Genomic DNA, 27,361 nt, shown 5'->3' with positions numbered 1-27,361 from the left:
TAGAATAGTAAGTGTTTGGAGGTGAATCTTGACTCTGGTAGGTCTGCCTCCAAAGCCCATGCCTTCCAGTATCCCAAGGTGATGAATCTTAATTATTGCATATTAATGTGAAATCAGACCTGCTTTAAAAGAGGGAACACAAACTTGTTTGGGAATGGTTTGGGGAGATAACTATTATTTGACAGCTCCTTAACTACCTCATAAAGAGTTCATTATGTAAGGTCTAAGAGGTTATCATGCAAGTATAAAACACTCAAGGTTTTCATTTGCATCAGGATAGTGAATAACTTAAAAAAATCAAATAATCCAAACAGTGGCCTAACAGTTCACACAGTGCCATGAGATATTACTGGTTTAGGTTTTAGTTTCTATATGGTAAGAACAGTAAAACTCTTTCATTTATCTGAGAACAGTACTTCTTAAATTTTTCTGAAATCCTTTCCACACCAGAGTAGGATGAACACATGACCTGCTGGATCTTACGTGGAATCCAATGTCCTCTACTTCAAGCTCACAGTTTCATCTTAAAAATGTTTTATGTCAGTCTGCAGTTTGTTCAATATAGTCGTATTAATGTAAAAATGTTTTAAGATACTAGTTCAATTGTATAACTTTACTCAAAACCTTTTGAGTAAAACCAATGGTGCAGAAAGACAGGCCAGGTTTATGATATGGTTTGGTACGCTCCTGATATGACCTGGGTACTTATACACGCCCCAGTGTGAGAAACAGCTCTAGAGGGTTCCAGGAGACTCAAGTCCAGCTTTGCCACTCATAAGCTGTGTTGTATCACTTTGGTCAAGACACTTGGTTATCACCAACAAAGCTCAAATACGCCTTGATGACTTCATATGGTTGCTGTGAAGATCAAATAAGTAAAAAAGTAAAATAAAAGTATAAAGATAACCTGCAAGATACAATTTATCTAAATGCATTATTATTATTATTTTGTAGGGAGCAATGTATTTTGGACAGAGAACAGACTGGGGCAGTATTTTTAACTATTTTAAGTAAGAAACACAAAGGGATAAATTCAGGTGACCTTATCTTTAAGCATATGAGTTATCCTAAAATTTCTACCACTAAACTCTGCCTTTATATTAACTGTAGCTTAATTATGTACAGAATTATAGCTATCACCAAATCAACACAACAGTCTAATTACCTAAAGAAAGTACAAATATTCTGGGAAAAAAAAAAACCCAAAAACTGAAGTGGACTGACCTTAGTTTGAACCATACTATGTTACTTTCCTATTGGGGGACTTTTAACATTACCAGTGAAGGCTACTAATTAAAAATACACTTTTCTCTCATTACAGCTGCCATTTATTTATAGATGAGCTATAGTCAAGAAAAAATTTTGTAGTGTAGCTTCAGTAAGAGAAAGAAGAGACAGAAGAAAATAGCATAAGCAAGACGTTTATTAAACAGCAGGCCATTCACAACACACAAAACTCACGAAGTCAGAAAAGGAAGTAACCTGTGATCATTATCTTCATAGACTTGTCAAAATTTATTTTTCATTTGCCACTAGTTGACTTACCCAGATCACTTTTCCGGGCTATGACAGTGTCACAGTGGGGACAGTGAAATTTGGCCACATTTTCTGTGTGCTTCTGTAGAATGTGCATCTTCATGGTACCACTTTGGGTAAACCGTGCATGACAAATATAACATTCATAAGGTTTTTCCCCTTCAAAGAAAAAAATACAGAATGAACAAATTAGATGAAATGACTAAGTAACTGCTATTTAACTGGAAGGATACCAGGTGGCAGATATGCCAAGCCACAGAGGACCTACAGTTCTTAACTCAGGAAGGATGAGGCTCAGGCCCACTGCCTGGCTCAGGCCTATCTTGAGAGATGAATAAGAAGTCCCAAACTGTGGCTACCACCTCTGCTCTGCCCAGCTCTGCCACAGAGTCCTTCATGTTAATAAGAGTAGTTTCTACAGCAGTACTTACCTTTGGAGGAGAGCAGATGGGATGATGGCAGGAAGACCTGAAAGTTTTTCTTTTTAGAAAAAGACTGTACTTTGAAAATCTGACAGGCTGGGTTAGGTAATCTACCCAGACTTCTAACAGTAAAAAATTTCCATTCTCCAGTGTATACTCAGAGCAATGAATTCTGAAGGTATGCCAGAGAACATCTGTCAATTATATACTATTCTCATGCCTGTTTCCATTTGGGTAACTAATAAGAGTATGTGGTGGCTCATAGGGTGCCATGGGATCCACTAAAAAGTGGTTCATTAATGCAAGCAAGGGAGAAGCCCTACCTGAATGGGTTCGCATGTGCCTTTTCAGCTTGTATGTGTCCCTGCTGGCATAACTGCACAAGCTGCACTGGAAAGGACGCTCCCCAGTGTGAGAGCGAATGTGACGTTTTAATTTGCTGACCTGAAATACAAAAGCAACAAAACCTCTTAAACCTGTATTAACATAGGTTTGACATGAACACCTTGGGTCAAGCCCCAAAGCTTTGGTTTTGGAAACTGAAGTTCGTAACAGAAAAAGTCTAAAGGGCAGTATTTCTTCCTCTGTAACTGTTGCCTCTAATATCCCTGTCCTTTGTATGTCTGAAATTCTCCAGAATAGTTTTAAAATAATTCAAGCTTATTTATGGATCAAGTTGCTAACAAACTTGAATCCAAGTTTATAAGTGCATTTTAATTCCCCTCAGTCTCTCTTTCTTTCAACAGCACTTCCCAGACAGGCCAGGCACCAGCGGCCTCTCACCTTCCTCCCTATGGACTTATGCTTTTCATCTTCAATTGGGTATCTTTCCAACAAAAGTGACTCTAAGGAGGGTTTCAAATACTAACATTTGACTTGAAAATTTTCAAAAGTGTTCCAATTTTTACACTAAAATCCCCCTGTACTTCTTAATAAACAGTAAAAATTTCACACACTGTCTAAGGCTAAAGAATGGTTCCAACAATATTACTGAATAATTCTCTTTCTAGGACTATAGTTCAGTTCAGTTCTAGGACTTATCACATATTAAATTCCTGTACACTATAGACCTATTCTTTTTCAGCCAACTCTTTTTTCTTGCTCCAACATCACACTGTCTTCATTTATCATATAGTTTTATGACAGCCAATAGCAAAAGCCCTTCTTTCCTTTTTCAAAAATTTTTCATATATACACTTCCAGTTGAAATTCAGAATCAACTTGAAATGTATATTTATTAGTCTCCTTTGAAAAATTCTGAGACATTTTCTTCTTACAAGTTTTAGGTGTTTTTGCTGTTCAGTTTACCCCCAGGTCATTTTTACTGCTGTCAGAATTTGAACCTGTTTTCTAGTATTGGTATTACATAAGTCACTGACTCCTGGGCATTCACCTTGGATCTGACCACTCAGCTGAACTCAGATGTTCTAGGTTTTTCAGTCAATACTCTTGGATTTTCTATGTAAGAAAATATGTCTGTAAGAAATGAGTTTTGTCTTTCCATTTATAATTCATTACTTATTTTATGCTATTATCTAGGATTTCAAATACAATGTTGAAATTCTAACTGTGAGAGTGGTATCTTGTTCCAAAGTTACTTAGGCTGGGTTTACTATAGGCTGCCAGTAGATACTTCTCATAATAAAGACATTTTCTTCTACACTTGACTTTGCTAGAACTTTCAATAGTATCAAGTATCAAATACCGTAGTTTTTCAATTACAGAAATGATCATGTGGTTTTTCTTTAATCTCTCAATGTAGTACACACCAATAATTTCTTAATGTTCAATTACTCTTGCATTTTAGATACATTCTATTTAATAATCACATTTTAGTAATACTCTATTACTAAATCTGGTCTGTTTTTTATTTAAAATTTTGGCTTTTCTGTGAGAAAAAGATATAGTTTTCTTTTTAGAAGTATCCTAATCCAACCAGTCCATTTTAAAGGAGATCAGTCCTGGGTGTTCTTTGGAGGGAATGATGCTAAAGCTGTAACTCCAACACTTTGGCCACCTTATGTGAAAAGTTGACTCATTGGAAAAGACTCTGATGCTGGGAGGGATTGGGGACAGGAGGAGAAGGGGACGACAGAGGATGAGATGGCTGGATGGCATCACCAACTCGGATGTGAGTTTGAGTGAACTCCGGGAGTTGGTGATGGACAGGCAGGCCTGGCGTGCTACAATTCATGGGGTCGCAAAGAGTCGGACACGACTGAGCGACTGAACTGAACTGAATCCAGTTTTGGTAACAAGGTAACCTCAAATAATTATGGTGATAAAATCTTCCATTTTTAAAATACTCTTGGTATAGTGACTTGTTTCTTTGAAGTTTGGTAGAATTTGCCTGTAACATTAATAACATGTGGATTAGTACTCTCTTTTTAATGGGTAAACCTTTCACACTCATTAGGGAATTTTTTTTCTAGTGGTGGGGAGGAGGAGTGGTAGTAATCTAATAAGGTATTCTGTCTTGTATTATGAGGATATAAACTATCCTCACACAGGAATCAGGATCTTCTTAAGACAAGGAACCAACAAGGAGCTGAGCTTCTACACTGAACTTACTTCTACACTGGCATAATCGCACATGGAACACTTAAATGGCTTCTCATGGGTGTGTTTGTAACGACGATGCCGCACCAATTCTCCACTAGTCACAAAGGCCATATCACAGTCTGGGCACTTGTGAGGACGAGTACCTAGACAAAGGAGGACATAACAGAAAGACAGGACATGGTTAATTACAGAGTTCAATGTGTGGCACAACTGCAGCATGAGGCTGGACCCTGGTTATCTTACCGACCATGCCTGAGAGTAGCTCCAAAAGCTATGGGTAAGCCCAGCTGACTTTATAACACCAATCTCAAAATATTAAAAACACATGCCAAACGTTCAGTTTCTCTTAATTACCATTTTGAGTCTGCTGTCTTTGAATACAAAATCTTTTTTATCCCTATTTTGTGAATATTCTGATCACTATGGATTAAAGGTTAATACCTGTTTCAACCCATCTAAAAAAACACAGAACACATCTTTTAAACCTCAATGTCTATCAAGTAGAGATCACAGAATTAATAGTTATTTGACTCAAGATCCTTCTACATATTAAAACTTACTGTATTGAAATTATATATACAGAACCAGTGGGCTGTCCATATTGACCAACTTTTTCTTAAAAAAAAAAAAAAAAAGAAATACAATAACATAATTTTCTAAAAAAAAAAAAGTTTTCTATTTTAATTTGGTTTCATAAGGTATTCTAGAGATTTACCAAAGGCTTTAAAAGTAGTATTGCCTTTTATGTTATGTGATTTAAACAGACTGTTTTCAAATATCCATATCTAATATTCTGTGATCTGAATGTTAAATCATGGAATATTTAAATATTTTTTGAACTAATACTATATCTTCTATGGACTTCCCTGGTGGCTCAGACGGTAAAGCATCTGCCTACAATGCGGGAGACCCGGGTTTAATCCCTGGGTTGGGAAGATCTCCTGGAGAAGGAAATGGCAACCCACTCCAGTATTCTTGCCTGGAAAATCCCACAGACGGAAAAGCCTGGTAGGCTACAGTCCATGGGGTCGCAAAGAGTCAGACACGACTGAGCAAGACTTCACTTTCACTTATATCTTCTATATTTCTTGTTTTTTTTCTTGTTTTATTTGTCCTTTCACTGAGATAATCTTATTGTTTTTAATATGTCTTCCCATAGTAGCCTCATAAAGTAACATGACTTTAGTAATCTTCTCTAGCCACTTTATATTCTGAACACTGCACTGGAAATATTCTGACCAAGTAATATTCACAATAAGGAGATAAAGCTGACAGCAGAACACAGCACTGTTTTCACAGGTTATTATTATGGCCATCTGTAATCGTGGGAAGAAGTGAACAGCAAGGTCATCTCAAACACCAAAGTCAAAGGCAGGCTACCTTTGAGAATGGAATCAGGAAGACTCACAATGTTATGAACAGGACCAGCCTTCTGCAGAAATGATTTTCCCAGAGATTGAGAATACTGGAGAGGGCAATGTGTTTGGATATGACAGCAATTATTAGAAAATTCCAAAGAATGTTCATTTATTCAGTTTGCTTCTTTAGTTCCACTGAGGATTAAGAGTGAAGGATAGAGCTCTTATGTATGAAAAATGTACAGTCTGGAGGTACAGATAGGTAAGTAAAACAACAATTAACAAGAGAAGGAAAGCAACATCAATTTCTATTAGGACACGGTAAGCTGAAAACAAAGAATTTCCAATGTTTACCTAGCATTACTGAAGGGGGAGAAAGAGGCCTGCCTCTGATAGACCTAAGCATGGCAATTAGGAAACAAGCGGACACTGCTGTGGGACATGAATTTTCATCAGGTTGTACCACATGACCGACTATGTCCCTCTGCTCAAGGTCCACGCTCACCAGGACACTGTTCAATTGCTACAGCATCTGGACATAGGCAAGGGTGCCTCCTAGGATGCAATACTATTGCATCTACAAAATAAAGGTGCATTCTTCCCCATAAACTGATGTTCTATTATGCTCCTGACTCTTGAGGGTTTGGTTAGTATTAGTCCTGCCAAATCACTCCTAAATAGCCAAATTTCTTATTTTCAAAGCTGAGGATTTGACCATGACACAGTGCCCACATCAAGGCACTTCCATTCTGGCAGTCCTATAATGTGTTCAGCTGCTTTTATCCAGTCTTTTCCCTAGCCTTTTCCCTAGGATTTTCAAACTACCAAATAGTTTTACCAAATAAAACATATTATCATCGTCATGAGTCTGGGTAGAAACTAGGGAGTTGGTGAAAAGTGACTAAGTCACATTAACAAATACACTACTGCACAGCATACTGCTTATAGGCCAACCCCTACTTGATCATGTTCATCAGACAACCAACACATCAGAGAAAACAAGAGTCGTCATATAAAATGAGGTGGAGAATCTGGATAGAAGAAAGCTATTCTGCATGAACAATCAGGTAAGAGAAGTTGCTATTTGCCCTTGGAGCCAATTGTCAACACCATAAGTGTGTAAGAGCCCAGAAGAGAGTCTCAGAAGAGCTTCAGCCCACAGTTCTCCACTTTAGTGACCCCAGAACCTGACCACGGTCTACATGAAGCTTAATATTAGAATATTAGGTATGTGTGGACCGTGAATGAACAAATGTTTGAAATGCTGGAACAGTGTCTTCAATTTTTCATTCTGGGTTTATGAACTGTAGCTTATTCTTTGAGGTAAAACAACCAGAAGCCACGGATTTTACAGAGGAGGACCACATTTCTAATGTTCTTCCTCATAGTGCCTGGCAACTGCTGCCTGGGATTTTGTAAGGTTAGTTTTTGTCATTGTTGTTAAAACTTTAGCAACACAATGGTGATGTCCTCAAGAAGTATTATAGATTAGAAATATTATAGGTTGGTTAACTACCACAGAAAATCTTTATCTGAATCACCATCCTTATATAATTTGGATTATTTCCCATAAATTTTCTATATATTTGCCCAGAAGTCCACTTGCTTACAATAAATCAAGATTACAAAAAGGGTATCATAAGAAAGAACAAAGAAGTCTTACCACTTTTGCTCCCACTGGAATCAGCTTAGAAGATATTTAAAACTCAAGTTTAAGCCTTTGCTAAGCTGTAGTCCCCAACATGTTTATCCAGCACCTACCTGTGTGTGTATTAAGGTGATTCCTCAGAAGGGTGACTGTTCTGAATGCCCTGCCACAGAGATGGCACTTATGTGGTCTCTCATCAGTGTGACTTTTCATATGCCGATCCAAATTTGAACGCCGTGGACATGTATAACTGCAAAGCTCACACTGGAATGTCTTCTTTACACCTATATGCAAAATAAAACACTTACTTGTTGCAGAGTTTCAAAATTTTTAAGATTAATCCTAAGTTTAAACTTCTACAGATGTATTCTGTTAGCTTTTTATAACTAAACCCAATTAAGTCATATTTAGTCATAATTATCTCATGCTACCAATAGATTTCTTTCTTTTCAGGACTTAAAGTACTCAATCTGAAAACACTTCTTTTAGACTGGCTAAAAAAATTAATACCCGCATCACAGTCTTTAAAAAATAAATCCATTTAATATAAAATAATCTGCATATGTACTGTTAAGTGCTTTATCCCAAAATGGTTTTAAGAATATAATGGATAAACTTATTTTACCTTTCTTTTTAATTTTTGTTGGCTTTGGGGGCTTCATGTTACCAACCACTTTCTCTGCATTAACCTCTGACAGCAGACCCTCCTGCTGCTCTTCCTCAAAATCATACACAGACACATCCACATCTTTGCCCTCCTCTGTGTAACGCAGTTTGCTCTTTTTGGTTTTCTTTGTTTTTTTGGCTGGTGGCTGATAGTCTGGGTCTTTTTGCCAACTAGGATCTTCCTGAGGCGGAAGTTCCCCTTGCTCTAGGGTCTCCACCTCTCCATTGGCCCCCACTTTTACCACTTGAAACCCTTCAGGCAAAGGTAAGGTGTGACATATCACAGGTTCACTTTCTGCAAGGCCCTCTTTAGACACTTCATTCTCATAAGCCCCCTGAAGTTCTTCTACTGAAGTGGTAGCAACAGGTACAGTCACAGGAACAGGTACTTGTACAAGCTGAAGCTCTCCTATGTTGATAGGCTGTTCCTCCATATTTACAACCTGCAAGGTTATAATCTGGGTATCGTCCACGGCAGCCTCTGCTTCTGGAGCAACTGCACCCTCCATGACTTCAGTCTTCATCTGAAGAAGGGTAGGATCCAGCTGTTCCATCATCACCATCTGTACACTGCTATTGACATCCTGGACCACCTCACCACCATCAGTCTGGTTCTGGGGAAGGTGGCAAGCGTCCTCTTCCTGGCCCCCTTCCCGGCGTCTCTGGTAAGTCTTTCTCTCCTTTCCTTTAATGAAAGTTTCAGACTCTTCCACAATGGCTTCAACCGCCTCACCTTCCATTTCCCCTTCCTTTATTAAGGGAGAACACAGATTGTTATTTAAAATAAAATTTATCTAAATGAAAACATATACATTTTAAAACAAAAAAGGACCACCAGTGTTTGTTAATATTACAAATAGACACAACAGATATTATGCACCTCCTGGTGGAAGAAGGGAATACTATCTATGAAGTAGTCTTTTAAGACAAAACAAAAAAATCTTAAATCAAGCCTCTAGATCCAACTACCAATTAATAGGAAATTGGTGACATAAGATATTAATTTAAACTCCAGGAATGAAATTCATGAAACCCAGACTAAAGGAAACTGCAGGAATAACTACTCATGTCTTCTGTAAAGAAATCACCAGGAAGAAAAAAAAAATGTGAAGGGTACAGGGACAAACTACAGATCAGTGATTCTTATGCCAGGAGACATTTGGCAAGGCCTGGACATGTTTCTGACTGTGTGGATCACAACAAACTGTGGAAAATTCTTAAAGAGATGGGAGACCAGACCACCTGACCTGCCTCCTGAAAAATCTGTATGCAGGTCGAGAAGCAGTTATAACTAGACACGGAACAACGGACTGATTCCAAATTGTGAAAGAAGTACGTCAAGGCTGCATACTGCTACCCTGCTTATTTAACTTATATGCAGAGTACATCATGTGAAATGCCAGGCTGAATGAAGCACAAGCTGGAATCAAGACTGCCGGGAGAAATATCAAATAACCTCAGATATGCAACCACCACCACCTTTACGGCAGAAACTGAAGAGCAACTGAAGAGCCTCTTGATGAAAGTTAAAGAGGAGAGTGAAAAAGCTGGCTTAAAACTCAACATTCAAAAAATGAAGATCATGGCATCCAGTCCCATCACTTCATGGCAAATAGATGGGGAAACAGTGGGAACAGTAACAGATTTTCTTATCTTGGGCTCCAAAATTACTGCAGATGGTGACTGCAGTCATGAAATTAAAAAGACACTTGTTCCTTGGAAGAAAAGTTTGGCCAACCTAGACAGCATATCAAAAAGCAAAGACATTACTATGCCAACAAAGGTCCGTCTAGTCAAGGCTATGGTTTTTCCAATAGTCATGTATGGTTCTGAGAGTTGGACTATAAAGAAACCTGAGTGCTGAAGAATTGATGCTTTTGAACTGTGGTGTTGGAAGACTCGAGAGTCCCCTGGACTGCAAGGAGATCCAACCAGTCCATCCTAAAGGATATCAGTACTGAATATTCACTGGAAGGACTGATGCTGAAGCTCCAATACTTTGGCCACCTGATGTGAAAAACTGACTCACTGGAAAAGACCCTGATGCTGGGCAAGATTGAAGGCAGGAAAAGGGGACGAGAGAGGATGAGATGGTTGGATGGCATCACCGACTCGATGGAAATGAGTTTGAGCAAGCTCTGGGAGTTGGTGATGGACAGGGAAGCCTGGCATCCTGCAGTCCATGGGTTCGCAAAGAGTTGGACATGACTGAGACCCAACTTGACTTGGACATGTTTCCGGTTGTCACTACTTGTGCAGGTAAGCTACCAGTATCTAGTGCTATCTAGTGAATAGAGGCCAGAGACGTTACTAAGCATCCTGCTCTGCACAGGTGAGTCTTTCACAACAAATAATTATTGGCCCCCAATGTCAGTAAGGGCAGAGGTTGAGAAACCCTGATACAGACAAAGGAAGCTTTTAACAGATACAGCAACCACAATCTATGGATCTTGTTTGTATTGATTCAAACCGACAAATGTTATTTTAAAATGCCATGAGACAATGGGATTCAACTCTGTCTGGATATCTGATATTAAAGTTATTGACAAAACTAGTTTAAATCTTACACATTTCTTACATCTGGCAGATGACTTGTTTTTAGCTAAATTCTCCCTTAGAAAACAAGTCATTGGAATGCCTTTTCACCATGCTTTTCTTTTTCTTTGAGCCAGAATCAGAACTTGAATCCAGAGTCCAATGGCCACTACCACACACCTCCACCTCCTGACTCATACCATCATCTCATACCTGAAATACATTCATGTATTTCTTTTCTCTATAAGGCCATAAGTTTGTTGAGGACAGAGACCATGTATATAACAAGTAGTTTTTACCCTTTAGCACTGTGCCTAGGTTAGTAAGAACACAATAAATGCTAACTGAATACATAATAGAAAATAGAAAAATCAGTTTCTCTCTGATTTATAGTTTCTGGCTCTTACATCTTGTGAGTGCTGAGAATACCTAGGTATCTAAGAGTAAAATGAGTCTGCGCAATGTCCAATTCCTATCAATAAACTGACTTAACAAAACTAATAAGTATATAAAAGGTTAATTTAAAATTAAAATTTAAAGTGTTTTGTATTCTTGCTCTCATCTCAAACAAAGCTTCTGCCACGTCTATCAGAGACCCATCTCTTCAATTCAGGTACCTTAACACTATCTGAATAGCAGTCAGAGAAGGCTCCTTAAGTCAGGACCACCTGCAAGGTAGTACAAAGACCAAGATTATGCAGACCTGATCCTGCGTTTTAGGAGTTATTGTCTAACAAAACAGAGAATAGGTACAATGGCTCAAGGTAAAAGAAGGGCGGTTTGGTCAGGTGTGAGATCAAGATGGGCAGGACTTTTAAAGGCAACATGGTGCATGTGTGCATGTGTGCACACACATGCTTAAAAAGCATACAACAGAGGAAAGAATAGAAAGAGATAGGAGAAAGATGTGTTGGTTCTGGCCATAGACTGGATGGTCTTGAATGACAAAATATTAAGACTATACTCATTTGGTTGTCAATCACATATGCTTTCTAAGCACTGAAAATTGAGACTTACTTGATTCATAAAGAACAGTGCTTGATTTCTTCAACAAAGTATATCTGTATATTTGCAAAGAGGAGAGACGTACTGACCCCAGATAATTCAGAGTCATGACTGGTTGGTCTTTAAGCCATTATTTTTCCTTGAATGTATCTGCTGATAAAACAACCACACTATTATGCACTTAAATTTTTCTCAAAATAATCTGTTTCCCCAGTGGGCTTGTTAAAACCCTGAGGGAAAAAGCCAGGGTTGAAGCAATCCTACGTATTTTGACCGATTCAGCAAACCTCACTATCTGCATACAACAAAACCAAGCCTAATGCAAAACCTTGTGGGTTGCTGGGTTTTCCTGATTTGTTCTGCCATTACCAACTTTCCTTAGCCCCTTGTATTCAACAACCAAGAGTATACTACAATGCTCAATGCAAAGACCTCTTACTATCTGTTCCGTTAACAGGACGAATATAACAAAATGCTACCACAGAACGTAAGGGTCAAGGGCCATTTGTGAAGCGCTTTATAATTTGCCTATAAATGAAAAATGTCTTAGCATCAATGTGCTAGCATTTTTATATGATTTTATTTATATTTCTGATAGTGAAAAACTACTTTAGGTATGATCCTAGCTATATAACCACTTCTTTTATATAACCACTACTGCAGACATATCATTCTTGGGATAAGAATGTTCTATACTAGAACCATCCAATAGAAACGTGAGCTACATACATATAATTCAAATTTTTCCAGTAGCCATATTTAAAAGTAAAAAAAAAAAAAGTCAATTTTAGTAATCTAACCCAAATATATCCAAAATAGTATCATTTCAAGATGAAATCAATTTAAAAAAGTTGAGATACTGTACCTTCTTTTTTATAATAAGCCTTTGAAATCTGGTGTAAATTTATAATAAATCTCAATTTGAACCAGTCACATGGTAAATTCTCAACAGCCACAAGTGGGTAGGTGCTATTGAGGACCAGGAACACTGGCTTAACCTCGGAACTTCTAAAAACAGAATTTCAGGCTCTATCCATGACTCACAAAATTACGACTTGCAATTTAACAGATCCCCGAATGGTGCCATATATTAAAGTCTGAGATGCACTACTTTATACTATTACTTTCCTTATTTTTTCCAAAAAAAACAAAAACCTTCCCAGGCCATGATGGTCTCAAATCAATACCCCAACAGATGATGATAACTTCAATGCTGGAGTTAGGAACAGAGAAAAGAATGCCCCCCACACCGATGATGGAAACATTCTTGGAAAAGTATCAAAAAACAAAAAATTTCACACGCTGTAAATGCTAATATCGGCCCAGCCACAGAATCACTACATAACCCAGGCTATTCAGATATCCTCAATAATGAAACTGGTGGAGGAAAAGCATTTAATCTCTGAGCTCGGTGAGATTTTGTGGCACACAACAATTTGAAGAACACTGAAAAATCCATCTTGTCTCTGCCATGAATTTGAGAACTTAAAATACTAGAAATAGCTTGTAAATAACCAAGTCCAACCCAAAAGAGATTGTGGAATGATAAACCAGGCAGAAAAAGAATTAGTGCAAAGCAATCAAACTGAAACCAATTATGCTGCCTGGGAGTTGAGCTGACAAGAGTACCCTCTCATCATGAAAAAACACATGGCATAAGGTCCATGAACATCACCATCTATTCAGGGTCTTATAGCAGTAGGTTCTATTTTTACAGAGAAAAATCAGACACAAAGTAGCAAGCCACCAACTTCTCCCATTCACCGCTTGGAAGTCTCAGGGCATGCCTTCCAGGAATGGATCCTCTACTTCCACTGGGGGTGGGGAGGTGGGGGGCGAAGGGAAGAAATCTACCAGTTAGTAACTAACCTAACAGGCCGGCCGAGGGTCTCTCTCCCCACTCCCTGGAGACTGTGCTATCCCAGCTGTTTCACCCCATTAGTGGTCTGGATCCATCCTTTCCCTCCTCCCACTGGCTCAGCTGTGCCTTCTCGCTTTCCACTCAGTTTCTATTGAGTCTGCCATATTCTTGGCCTCTCTGCTTACTTGAGTCAGGTGTGCTTTCTAGGTTCTGTCAAATCTTTTAGTGGACCAATGTCATTAAGAACAGGTTTACATTAACCTCTGGATGAAACTCTTTTACATTATCAAAGTATATTAGCTTATTTATAGAAGTCTGAAAAATGAAGCACAAACAGGACTTTAAAAAAATTGTTCACAATTTCTACACCTAATCACCTAGTACTTTGATGCTATTTTTTTCCCTCTCTTAGAGATGTATTTTTAAATATAGATGAGACTATATACATAAAATTTACATATATTTGTATAATGTTTTGTGGTGTTTTAAATACCTTACTAAATAACTTATTAAAAAGGACTCCACTCCCAACTCAGCCCTCTTCTCTGATTCCTCCTTCATCAGTCTCTCTTCTCTCTTGGCTCCTGCTTTCCTAGGTCTCTCCCTTGTTTCTGAGAGCTCTTCCCTCAGCCACTCTGAGCAACATCTAGACTCTGTTCCTTTCTCTGTAGCCATTCAGTTCATGTTGTCTCAACCCAGAGGTCTTCTAAATCCACATGTGCAATTCCTGAGTTTCAACGCCTAAATGATCTCTCTTCTGTGGGTGTCTGGCTAAAGAAACCTGGGGAATTCCCTGGCAGTCCAGGGGTTAGGACTCAGTGCTCTCACTGCTATGGCCCAGGTTCAATCCCTGGTTGGGGAACTAAGATCCTGCAAGCTGTGTGGCGCAGCTAAAATAAAAGAAAGAAACCCAGACTCTAAACCCTCATCATCCCTAACCAATCAAATGAGCTTGGCAAAATGGGTTAGTCCTCTGGGTTGCAGTAGCATACAAAAAAATGGAACAGATCCTGTACCCTCAACCATCTCGGTGAAAAACTGAAGCCTGGGAGTATATTTAAAAAAAATCATTTGATCAGATCAACTTATGGGTAGAAGATGGGAAAAGATGGGGTTCCCTTAGACTGAGGCAGGGTGAACCTGCATATGAGGGTGAGGAACCTGCAAGAGAGGAAAACTGGTATCTGAGTACCTCTTGCTTAACACTAGTCTCTCACTGTGAAAAAAACACACATGCTGACTGGTTGAGTGGGAGGGTTCGCAGGCCCAGACTCTCCACAAAGTATCCAGAAGTCTGCCTATGCTCCTACACCACCAACCTGACCTGCATCCTAAGGGAATCTGCTAGATCAGCTCTTCCCCTCTTGCCTGTCAGTGCTGGATCAGCTCTCTACTGCTCAAATCTTTTTCTCCTAAAATTCCCCTTAACTCCACTTGACAATTTAGCATCTGCTGTCTCTGTATTCCCCCTTGATCAACCCCACAGTAGCTGTCTCTATACCTTTATATCTCTTCCACGCTTCAGTTCACCAGTTTGGTTTCTGTTCCCCAATACTCAATTGAACTGCTCTGAAGCCAGTAATGGCCCTTAACTGGTAAACCCAAAGGAGACTTTTCTGTCCTTATCTGACTTGACCTCTTTGTGGAATTCAGCATTCTACTCTAGGCTTTAACCCAAATTATGCCAGACTACCATAAAGCTGGGTATACTTGGGTCACTTGGTCTCATTCCTTATAGAACTGCTCTCACCAAGTTTTATTTTGACATTATGCCCTTGACTTACACTAAAGTATACATGGAAGAAATTTCGAGTTACCTTCTTGGAAAAGCTTTGTTTCAAGTAAGGAAACAAAGCTTTTTTTTTTTTCTTACATTCTGAGACCTACGTAACAGGATCATGTTACCATTATTTTAGCTGGCCACACCTTTATGAATCTTTTCCCTCTCAAACTATATAATAACTTTTTATTCTAATTTGTATTTTCTGGGGTTTTGAATTTGTATCATTTACCATTTATATTTTCTATACATTTTTTCAACTTCTTTGTGGAACAAGATGAGCTATAAATAAACAAAATGATATATACCTATTATTTAATAAATAGGAAATTCAGAAAAACATATAGAAATACAAACTTACAACATTCTTAACACAACCTCAATTCAAAATTTGCAGACCTTTTTGAAGATCACAAAACTCTTCTAGGAGACATAAAAGACCTCACTCAATAGGCACACTGCTATCCTATATCCATGATCAGAAAGGCCAAACATCATAAAGATGTTAATTACTTCTAGTTCATATAATTTTCAAAATCTGACTGAAAAATAAACAAGATATTGAGGGTAGTGATAAAATTTTTGAAAAATGAAGGCCACCCTTTATTTCCAAATAGTAGCATAGTATAAAGCCACAATAAGTAATACAGTGTAGTACTGCCACTATCACAGCCAGCCAAGATAAACAGAATAGAGAATCCAGAAACAATTCATAGCATATATAAAGTTTTCAGTTTAAAATTACTTGGGGAGGACTTCCCTGGTGGCCCAGGGGTTAAGAATCAGAACTCCCAAGGCAGGGGCCCAGGTTCCATCCCTGGTCAGGAAACTAGATCCCATGTGCCACACTGAGAGTTTCGCCACAACAAAGATCTGAGTACCACAACTACAACCTAACAGAGCCAAATAAATATTTAAAAAATTAAATCAGGAAGGAAAGAGGATTATTTTGATAAAAGGTGCCAGAAAAACTATAAATGACTGGAGTATTTAAGTTACAGGAAGTTACACCTTTGATCCATCTGGAATATATTCTGTTTTAAGAGATAAGGAGACATTCACAAAAACAAAAAAGAAATGGTAATTTCATGGTGGTCCAGTGGTTAGGACTCCATGCTCTCACTGCCAAGGTCTCAGGTTTGGTCCCTGGCTGGGGATCTAAGATCCCACAAGCCAAATCTGAAAACCAAACTTGAAAAAGATATAGGTAAATGGCCTTCCGATCTCAGAATGAGGAAGGCTTTATGTTTAAGATTCCTAAATAACAGGAGAGCATAGAGGACTGTTGAAATTTTGACCACCTTGAAGCTTAAAAAAACACCCCCAAAACTGTAAAAACAAAAACATGTCAAATAAAATGGCCAAAAAGAACATATCTGCAGCATATATGACAAAAGATTAACAATAATATCCTTATTATATTAGTAGTTATAAATTTTATAAGAAAAAGACAAATACCAAAAAAGAAGGCTGGGAAAAGGACACAAGTAGATCACTCAAAGAAATACAAATGGTAGATGAATAAAAAAACCCAAAGAAACAACGAAGTCTAAACATTAAGAAGAATACAAATTAAAACAATGTGACAGCACTGTCCCTCTATTAAACTTTAAGACTATTTTAAAGGATAACTCAACCCAGTGGAAACAGCAAGGTAACTCACAGATACAGCAAACAATCTAGTGGTTGCCAGAGAGGAGGCAAGCTGCGGGTGGGTGACAGCGGTGAACAAGACGAAGAGGCACAAACTACCAGTTATAAAATAAATGTTACAAAGAATAAAAAATATTAACTTTGTATGGTGTGCAATCTAAAAAAATATCAAATCACTATGCTGCACACCTGAAACTAATGTCATATTCTAAGCAAACCACCAAAAAAAAAAAAAAAAAAATCAGCAAGGTAACTAGTGATATGAGTCAAGAATTTTTAATATTCAAATTGTGATCCAATAATTTAGCTTCAGACTTTATCATCAGAAATAATCAGAGATTATAAGGACATTGTTAATCAGAGTGAACAATAATAAACAACCTAAAATTACAACCATAGGGGAAAGGTTAATTTGGTAAATGATGACACATCCATAAAACAGTTATCACACAGACATTAAAAATCATGTTTTAATATAATCCTCATATGAGGAAAATGCTTGTTCAATACTAAAAAAGGGGGGGCAGGGAGAAAAATAGAATGGAATAGTCATTAAGAGCTAGGCTTTCCTGCCAGAGACCTGAATCCCATTTCTGGTTCTTCCACCTACTAGGAGTGTGACCTGGAGTGAAACATGCTACCCTTCCGTGCCTTATTTCCCTTCCTACAAAACAAAGAGAATAATGGTATCCACTTCACTGGCTGTTGTAAAGATTAAATAAAACAACGTGGGCAAAACCTGGCTACTGTGCTCTTCTATATCTTTATAGGTCACCCCAGAAGGCAAACAAACACGTTAGCTGAATACATGACCTTTCAGTTTCTTAGAATTCTAATCACAAACCTTAGATAAATTTTCCCCACAAAAATTACTTCTCTGATAAACTACCAATTACCTTTAGAATCAAGGTAGTTGACAGAAATCTGGTGACTGATCAAATCTAGGAATGAAAGAGAAAGAGTCAAAAGAACAGAACAGCCTCCCAGGGTGGTCTCTTACTAGTCTGTCTAGCATATCGCTGCCAGACTAAATCTTCCTGAAAAATACACACACAGAAATTCATGAGGACTGAGGGTTACTGAATCAACTCCAATCTCTTTGGCTTCGCTCCCAGAGCTCTGTAAGATCTGTCACCATCCTTTCAAACCATCCAACCTCACCTTTGGTGCATCTTCCACACAACTGCCTACTGTCCTCTCTCCTCCAGGTCTAGTCATCCTCTATTCAAAGATTTCTCAACCGTGACTAGTGCAGACTGACTCTAATTTATTTTGCTTTTGTTATTTTGTTTATTTATTTGAATATACTGTTCTGTGTACCTGTCTTTCCCCTAATAGATTATTAGCTTGTCAAGGGCAGGAACTATGCCTTTCACTTCTGAATACTCTATAACAATGAACACAAAACACTGTTAGGTAAGCAGCAGACATTCAATACTAGTGTCACTGTCATCTGAAACATGTATAAATGGCTCCCGCACACGACAAAAGCAGGAAGAGAACATAAAAAACGAAACACTGTTTATGTGCTATGTGGAAGCTTAACTATATTAATTTATATCCTTCATTGCTATGTTTATGTCATTTCTCAAAAAGAAAAAAGTAAGCCCTGACAATACAAGCATAGGTTTAGATTTTAAAAATAATGCCACAAAAATAAAAGCTAATTGTGAATACACTAATTTTTGAAGATGTTAAGGCTTAGTAATTTATCACCTGATAATGTGACTTTATAGCAAATGTGTCAGGTTATTTCTCAAAGGGAAACTACCAAAATAATCTTTCATACTCACACCACTGGAAAGTCATTTGGGTAGACTGGTTATTATAACATATACATGTACTAAGACTAAGACATGTGCACTGAGAATAAGACAATAGAGAAGGATAATTTCCAGAAGTCTACTTTACAAATAAAATCACCAAAACTTTTGTTTAATACACTACTGTTTTCTACAAGGGACAACTGACTGCTAAAAACCCCAATTTATTTCTTGGAGCAGATCAGAAGACCATCTACACTCTTGGCAGGAAACAGCAGCCCCAACTCCCCACTGAACTTCCACAAGCCACAGCAATTTGAAACAATCTAACATGGAGGTCACCTAACAACTTGCCTTCAGAGTGCTCAAAAGAAAACATCAACATCATTAGAAGAAAGAGAAGAAAAGAGACACTTTGTAGCTTTCTCTTTTCTAGATCTCTAAATCACAAGAACGTTTTCATACCAGGAGAATGAAAAACCTAGTCCAGTATCTGCACTATGGGGCACAGATGTACCTGCTCAGTTATTCTTTGCGACCCCTTGGACTGTAGCCATTCTGACTGCAGAGGATACTAAGTGCCATTATGACAAGCGGAAAAAATGAATTACAAATAAGTAACCAGACTCTCCTGAGAGTGAAAGGAAAAGCTGACTTATTGGATGCATAACACTAGCCAAAAATAATTTACCCCTTTGGAACAAAAGTTAAAGTTGAAAAATTAAAACAGGAGAGTAAAATAACTATTTTACTGTTCCTAGAAATATATACATCATCATTTTGTCTGACAGCTGAAGATAACGTGAAGTATCATGCCCATAAATACTGAGTACTGGGAAAGCTGCAGACTACAGCAAAGAATGGGAAGGAGCTAGGTGGAAAGGATGACTCAATCTGAGAAACAGAAAAATATCAGTGACCATTTATTTCAGGACGGTCAGAAGCAGCCTTTATCTGAAGTAGCACTCACCTACTCAGTCACATATATACCTTTCTCTTCCCTGTTATGTGCTGTTAACTTTAAAAAGAACAGCTGGGGCATTTAGGGGAGGAGAGAGAGGAAATTAAAAGGGAAACAAAATTGTATCTCTTAAGTAATAAAGGTTAAAAGCACCCCAGTTTTTAACAATCCTTCTTCCCATTTGTTAATATTAAAAGATATAGTCAAAACAATTATTCTAATAGCTACTCAAAAAAAAAAACTGAGAACTTCAAATGTAGGAAATACATACATAATAAAATATTTGTAATGGCAACAGCAAAACAACTATAGGAGGTGAAAGAGTTCTTTTGCTACAAAGAACAATAAGTGCTAAACCAATAATAATTGTTTTATCAAAAGGCACTGATGCTGGGTACACAGAAATGAACTTCTCTTTTAATTTACTTAAAAATTAAAAAAAAGTCCTAAGTGCATAGCTCTCTTCTCAGAGAGCTCCTCATCTGACAGGGAGACAAAGAGAACAAATAGCTATACAGTGTGTGCTATAACAGAGGTTAACACATACTTTCCACCTCGTGGCAAAAAGGATGGTTAAGCTGGTGAACGTGGGCTTTAAGGAGAAATTGCTAAAGCTAGATCTTAAAGGATGAGATGGACCTTGCCAGACAAACTATAGTAGAGAGGAACATTCTAGCAAAGGAAAATAGTAAATGGAGAAAATTTAAGCCCCTCATTAAGAGTAGTCTGTCTATTTCACTCATTGGACATTTATACACGAAATAGAACACAAGGCTTTTCTGGCTGTCAGCATCCTAGTGCCACACTGGAGGCAGTCTCCGAAGCAGGAGCTATCCCTCTCTGCCTTCCACAGCCTGAATACTTTGCTGGCATACAGCAACCTAATGCCTCACTTCGCTTTGTTCTCTCATTTCTCTAGTCTCCCAAGGGTGACTATGTCAGGGGCCCCAAAGACTCTCCTTGCCCTGCTCCAGGCCCATATTCCTAAAAGCAGCTCAGAATTAAGACTGTTTACAGTGGTCCTACAGTGTTTCATCACTGAAAATATAAGAAAGGCTGGGGATGTACAGCAAGTCTATCACTTTGAACAAATAATTATGTTATAAAAAGGAATAAATTATACACAGTGTAAAATATACAAAACATCTAATAAGTACACCTATGGATTTGGGGGCCGTTCTACCTGAGCAGTGGTTCCCAAAAACTTGGTTGGCATTAAAATCACCTGATGAGATTTAAAATGCACAGATCCCAGAGACTTTCAGTAGGTCTCGGGAGACAGAGACCTTATTTCAAAAGGCCCCCAGGTGATTCTGACATAGCATATTTGCTTTCACTTTAAAGCGTCTGACCTACAATACAATCGCTATTCACCCTAAATGCAGGTTGACATAAATCAAAACTATTCAAATACCCATATTTTTCTACTATTAGAATTTCTGGTTCATTCTTTAGAATAATTTCGTTTGTTGCATGGCTTGAGAAGAACGTTCTAAAATTTCACCTCTATCGTGGGTAGCAACAATATAAAACAATCACTCTAGGTGGTATGGAAAAACTCAACGTATGACAAAAGGAAAAAAAAGGGGTGGGGAAGGAGAGACATGGACATACATAGCAGAGTGAACTCATGGTTTTGTAGGGTGTCTTGGTGACCATATGGCCAATGCTCTAGGATCTCTATAACCCAAAACTCACTCATGAAGGCTGCTCAGTAGAAATTAAGACCACTTTTATCTGGTAAATGGTGTCTCCTATAAGGTCAAGATTAAATAAGTCAACAGCTTAAACTCAGCAATGTCTGTACCAAAGGTATAGTAATAGTAATATTAATAAATGGTAATATGCCATCTTTGAACAAAGATCAAGAAAGTTACATGAAAAAATAAGATATTCTTAGTGACTAAACAGTATAACACAAAATATGAATAATAAAGGGCTACTCAACAGAATAAAAGAAATCTAAAAAACAGAACAAGGATATATACATATATACCTATAGAAACAGAGAGAGAAGTTTAAACAATAAAAGAAACAAAATACTACTTTGAACTACTATTAGGTTATAAAAAGAAGTAATCTGCTAACTTGGTTACTCCTGAGAAATATGGAAACAGAGGAAAACAAGAAATAGAAGAAGGATCAAAGGCCTTGTCTACCAAGAAGCCAAAAAGAAAAAGAAATGTACTAAAAGATAAAATTTACTTGCAACAGAATACAAAGTCACTATTACTTTATAGTTTCAAAATATACCTGTAACAAAAAAAAATTTAAACAAGTAGAAAACTGTAAGATAAAACAGAAATCTAAAAACAATTAGTGTGTCCTCTATTACTACAGCTCTGTATCATAATCTGTGAATGTATATAGTATCTTGCATACTTTACAATATGTGACAGAGTTTTTCTTATACTAGAGTTTATCTAAAAGGCAGTGGGCTGAAATAATTCCGAACTTTCAGTGGTCCAACTGAGCTATACTAAAATAGAGATGCTGAACTTACCTGGTGGTCCAGGGGTTGGGACTCCAAGCTCCACTATAGAAGGTGCAGGTTTGATTCCTGGTCAGGGAACTAGGGCAGGGGGCTTCCCTGGTTGCTCAGATGGTAAACAATCTGCCTGCAATGTGGGAGGCCCAGGTTTGACACCTGGATCGGGATGATCCCCTAGAAAAGGACATGGCAACCCATTCCAGTATTCTTGCCTGGAGAACCCCATGGACAGAGGAGCCTGGTGGGTTATACAGTCCATGGGGTCGTGAAGAGTTGGACACAACTGAGCCACTAACGCTTTCACTTTCAGGGAACGAGGATCCTGCATGCTGCACAGTCCAGCCAAAAAGCAAAACAGACAGACAAAAATCTCTCTCTAAGGACAGTCTGTTCTTATCACAGAGAAATAAACTGAAGGATTCTGAAAAAAGTCCTGGATTATAAAGAAAGAGGTGAATGAGCTCAAAATCCTAACACCCCTGGTATTAGATACCAAACTTTAATATTAGCAACACCAGAGCCTAGTGATACACTGTGCACATTGAACAAACGTTAAGGTTCGGGGCAATATTTTTTAAAATTCTGACAAATATACACTAAAAACTTAAGGTATGCCAGTGCACAGGTGTATGACACTAGAGAGCAGTAAGGTAGTCTCTTAAAATTTATTTTTCTAGTGACATACACTGATGCGTTTCTCTTAAAAAGAGATCTAAAAAACCAAATGTACATACATCAAGTACATCAGTTAGAGAACCAAATGCAGCAGGATATTCCATGAAACCCAGAGACTATTCAGAGTCAGTCTGAAAAATAAAAAAAGGGAGATGTACTTGTCCTACATTCATGACCTCGGGTAAATCACTTTCCCGGTTAGGATTGTTATCTGTATTGTGAGCAAACTGTATGAAAGTAAAAGTCTCTCAGCGTGTCCAACTCTTTGCAACCCCATGGACTATACAGTCCATGGAATTCTCCAGGCCAGAACACCGGAGTGGGCAGCCTTTCCCTTCTCCAGGGGATCTTTCCAACCCAGGGATTGAACCCAGGTCTCCCACATTGCAGGCGGATTCTTTCCTGGCTGAGCCACAAGGGAAGCCCAAGAATACTGAAGTGGTTAGCCTATCCTTTGTCCAGCGAAATCTTCCTGACCTAGGAATGGAACCGGGGTCTCCTGTATTGCAGGAAGATTCTTTACCAACTGAGCTATCAGGGAAGCCCTGAGAACTGTATAGTGACTTAAAATCTCTCCTGGCTTTAAATGCTAGACTTCTAGGTTATCAATTAGATTCATTCTCAAAGCTAAGAAGGGAACAAATATCACCATGTCTCAGCTTAAAAAAAAAAAAAAAATCAGAAAATTTTAACAACTACATATAGCGAAGCTGTATAACAGTCGGTTCTCTAGCTTTGCAGTCCCCTTTTCTATAACCGAGCAATCAGGCAGAAGTCTCTGAAACCTCTTTAGATGGAAATGGCTAATAATTAATAATAAACGTACACCATTCTGAGTGGCTTTTACATCTGAAGTCCAAGAAATTAAAAGAGGAATCCCTGTATCAGGCAAAAAAGTGATATACAAGATTCAGTCTACTAGACTGGCTCTTCCCTCACCTCCATTAGGGTAAAGTTTTAAACTAGAAAGGCTGCTCTAAGTCAGGGCATAATCCCCCTTCTCCCTCTCCACTGGACACAAAGCATCAAGATACCTATCTGCTCTTTTCTTCAAAGGCCCTCCCTAAACTAGGACATTTCAGGACTCTCTCCTTCTTCCCTGTTGGGGAAGCTGGTATATCATTACTCTATCAAAGAATGAAACTAAATATTACTCGAATGATACAAAAGTGCCCCACTCCTGCCTGCACTTCTGCAACTGTTACAGCAAGGCTCTGGAGCCTACCTTTACTAGGCAAAAACTACTTTTTATTACTTCATTATATTTATCAGAAAGCTTCAGTACTACTTCCTATTCCTTTTTCCCTTTAAAAATTATGAAATACAGATAAAAGAAAATTCTGTTAAGTAAGAATATATAAACTTATACATTTTACATAAACATGCTGGTTTATATCCATAGTCACCTCCCCATTTATACACATATCTACTCTTACATGAGATTACACTGTGCATTGCTGTTGCACTGTGCACACTATTTGATAATATGCTTTATGTAGTGTGTCTCAAATCCCTCTCCATTTCAATATATTTCTATACATAATAAAATAGTTGCATGGCATTCTATTACAGTTGTCCCTGGGTATCCACAGGGGATTGGTTCCAGCACACCACCCCCACCCCAGTCTCTGGCCAGATACCCAGGTCTGTGGATGCTCAAGTCCCTTATATAAAATGGCACTAGATAGCAGTCATGCTTTATTGCAACTAGTTGAATCTGCAGATACAGAGGAGGTGTATCATAATTTAATTAATTTCCCTATTACTGAATGTTGCTACTCCCAAACTTTGGCTAATTCTGAGGGGGGGAAAAAGAAACTATTTACATTATAAAATAACTATGTGATAAAACTACAGAAAACCAAACCTAACCACCCTCACACTACCAGTTTATTTTGCAGTTTGTTTTGACCAGTGTTTGATGCCTATCCATTTAGTCTTTTACCCTGGGCATTCATTCATCCAAACAATTACTTATTGAGCTCTTGCTATGTACCAGGTTATATTATATACATATATATATATGTATATACAGTAATAACAGTAATATATATGTGTGTGTATATATATAATATAACCTATATTCTACAGGTTATTACTGTCTGGGTTTTTCTTTACTTTTCCTCCATACAAAAATTTATTTTTTGTAATTTTTTTCTCCCAGTTTTATTTAGACATAATTGATATATCTGTTTGTTGTTGTTTAGTTGCTAAGTCGTGTCCGACTCTTTAGCAACCCTATGGACTGTAGCCCACCAGGATCCTCTGTTCATGGGACTTCCCAGGCAAGAATACTGGAGTGAGTTGCCATTTCCTTCTTGTATAGCACTGTGTAAGTTTGAGGCATAAAGCATAAGATTTGACTTACATATAATATTTCATGATATATGGATTTCCCAGATAAAGTTTAGCAAACATTCATACTCAGGTTTCATATGTAACATACAGCAGTGTCAACTATACTTATCACACTGCATTACATCCCTGCCTACTCTTCCCCTCACCATGTACTACATTAAGACAAAAAAACAAAACTCAAAACACCTCAAACTTCTCATAAGCACTTTGCTAGTTAATAATCTTTCCAATCAGCTTTTTTCAGCGGTTGTCAAACATCACTCCCAACATGGAATTTGATCCTGTTTATTTACCCATTTGTCTACTGCTCTATTTATTTTCTAATTAATTTTTTGGTAAGTCCCACTTAAGTGGTTTAGTTCAGTTCAGTCGTTCAGTTGTGTCCGACCCTTTGCAACCCCATGAAACACAGCAGGCCAGGCCTCCATGTCCATCACCAACTACCGGAGTTTACCCAAACTCATGTCCATTGAGTCAGTGATGTCATCCAACCATCTCATCCTCTGTCGTCCCCTTCTCCTCCCAGCATCAGGGTCTTTTCAAATGAGTCAGCTCTTCACATCAGGTGGCCAAAGTATTGGGGTTTCAGCTTCAACATCAGTCCTTCCAATGAACACCCAGGACTGATCTCCTTTAGGATGGACTGGTTGGATCTCCTTGCAGTCCAAGGGACTCAAGAGTCTTCTCTTGTCTGGTAGTCATCAGTAGTCAATTTAATGTAAAATATATACAATGACCAACTACCGCTAAAGTCTAAATATCCCTGCTTTACCTCTGTGTAGCACATTATATTACAAATATATAGCTGACTCTCAATGAATGGGGGTTTCAGCATGCTGACCCTCCACACAGTTTAAAATTCAATATAATCTATAGTTACCCCTCCATATATACCATTCCCTCATGAGTGGATTCAGCCAACTGTGGGTTGTAGTTATTTACTATGGGAAAAAAATTCACATATAAGTGGACTTAGCAGTTCAAGCTCACATTGTTCAAGGGTCAAGTGTACATATTTCCCCCTTCATTTAACTGTCAGAAGCCTCTAATAAAGTAGATAAGTCATTTTACAAATCGGGAAAGGAAGGGACAAAGAATTCACCCTTAATGAACTTGCCCAAGGCCATACAGCTACTAAGCTGCATGCTGGTTAAGCCTTGGTACCCTAGTAAGATTAAAATCTAATTTTATGCTTCTTTTGTATTTCCTGATACACTTAGATCAAGGTCTCTCCTGCAGAAAGCCTATCCTAACATCTTTCACTAACTTCTGTAACTGGCCATCCCTCCCTGCATGCTGAACACACTTTTATCACAGCACCAACAACACATTTATAGATCTCTTGCCCCATATTCTACTTAAGCCGCTCAAGAAAAGGATATTTTTCTTACTCTTCTTGAAATCCCCATTACCTAATGCATGCTGGCACAAAGTAGAAAGGTATAAGTGTTCAAAGAATGGAATAAGCACATTACAAGTGTTCAATAAACACTACAGATATTTAGACAAATCTAAATATCTAGGTTGATCCAATTTATATCATTGCAGAGAAAAGTCACACTTCAGTATATGTGGAACCATTAAAGTTCAAATATAAAGCCTATATTCAAAGAGCAGGCATCATCAATAGAGAAAATGTAATTTTTAAGTGCCATTTACATTAAGAACAATACCAGTAACAATATTTAGAAATTGTAAAACACACAAGACAGTTAAGAATAGACGCTTTTGAATAATTAGAAGTCATAATGTCCATAGCTTAGAATTTAGCCATTTTTATTATGACTCTAAGTAACCTGAATGGAGGAGGGCCAAAAATCAGTAAAAATGACTATGTTGGAGTTAATATATTTTCAAAATTGTTTTATAAAATTTATGGTTTCAGACCTGGTTTTGCTCACTGCTGCTTTTCTTTTAAATCATAATTCTTTTATCTTCATGACCTGGTCCAGCCATCTAGAATTGTCGACCAGTATGCACAGAACTGTTGGGCATGCTGGGCACATATAGGAATGTACATACAAATAAACAAGCTCCATTTAATACAGTTTAACTTCTATATTCTACAGTAGATGCTACAGGGGACA

General features: G+C 37.9%; 1 protein-coding gene across 4 annotated transcripts in view; it reads right to left on the bottom strand.

The window, feature by feature from the left end:
- The window catches only part of CTCF (CCCTC-binding factor), a 41,954-nt gene that overhangs the window by 8,667 nt on the left and 5,926 nt on the right, over positions 1-27,361 (bottom strand). For all 4 annotated transcript variants that reach the window (XM_068992985.1, XM_068992982.1, XM_068992984.1 and 1 more), the window contains 5 exons: positions 8,152-8,941; positions 7,640-7,810; positions 4,530-4,663; positions 2,282-2,402; positions 1,546-1,695 (listed from right to left, as the gene is read on the bottom strand). In XM_068992985.1, the coding sequence (XP_068849086.1) occupies positions 1,546-1,695; positions 2,282-2,402; positions 4,530-4,663; positions 7,640-7,810; positions 8,152-8,932 (1,357 nt within the window). In that variant the 5' untranslated portion in view covers positions 8,933-8,941. The remainder of the gene's footprint in view (positions 1-1,545; positions 1,696-2,281; positions 2,403-4,529; positions 4,664-7,639; positions 7,811-8,151; positions 8,942-27,361) is intronic.

Source organism: Capricornis sumatraensis, chromosome 20, assembly GCF_032405125.1.
Source record: "Capricornis sumatraensis isolate serow.1 chromosome 20, serow.2, whole genome shotgun sequence".
NCBI classification, from domain to species: domain Eukaryota; kingdom Metazoa; phylum Chordata; class Mammalia; order Artiodactyla; family Bovidae; genus Capricornis; species Capricornis sumatraensis.
This window is presented reverse-complemented; position numbering and strand designations above follow the sequence as displayed.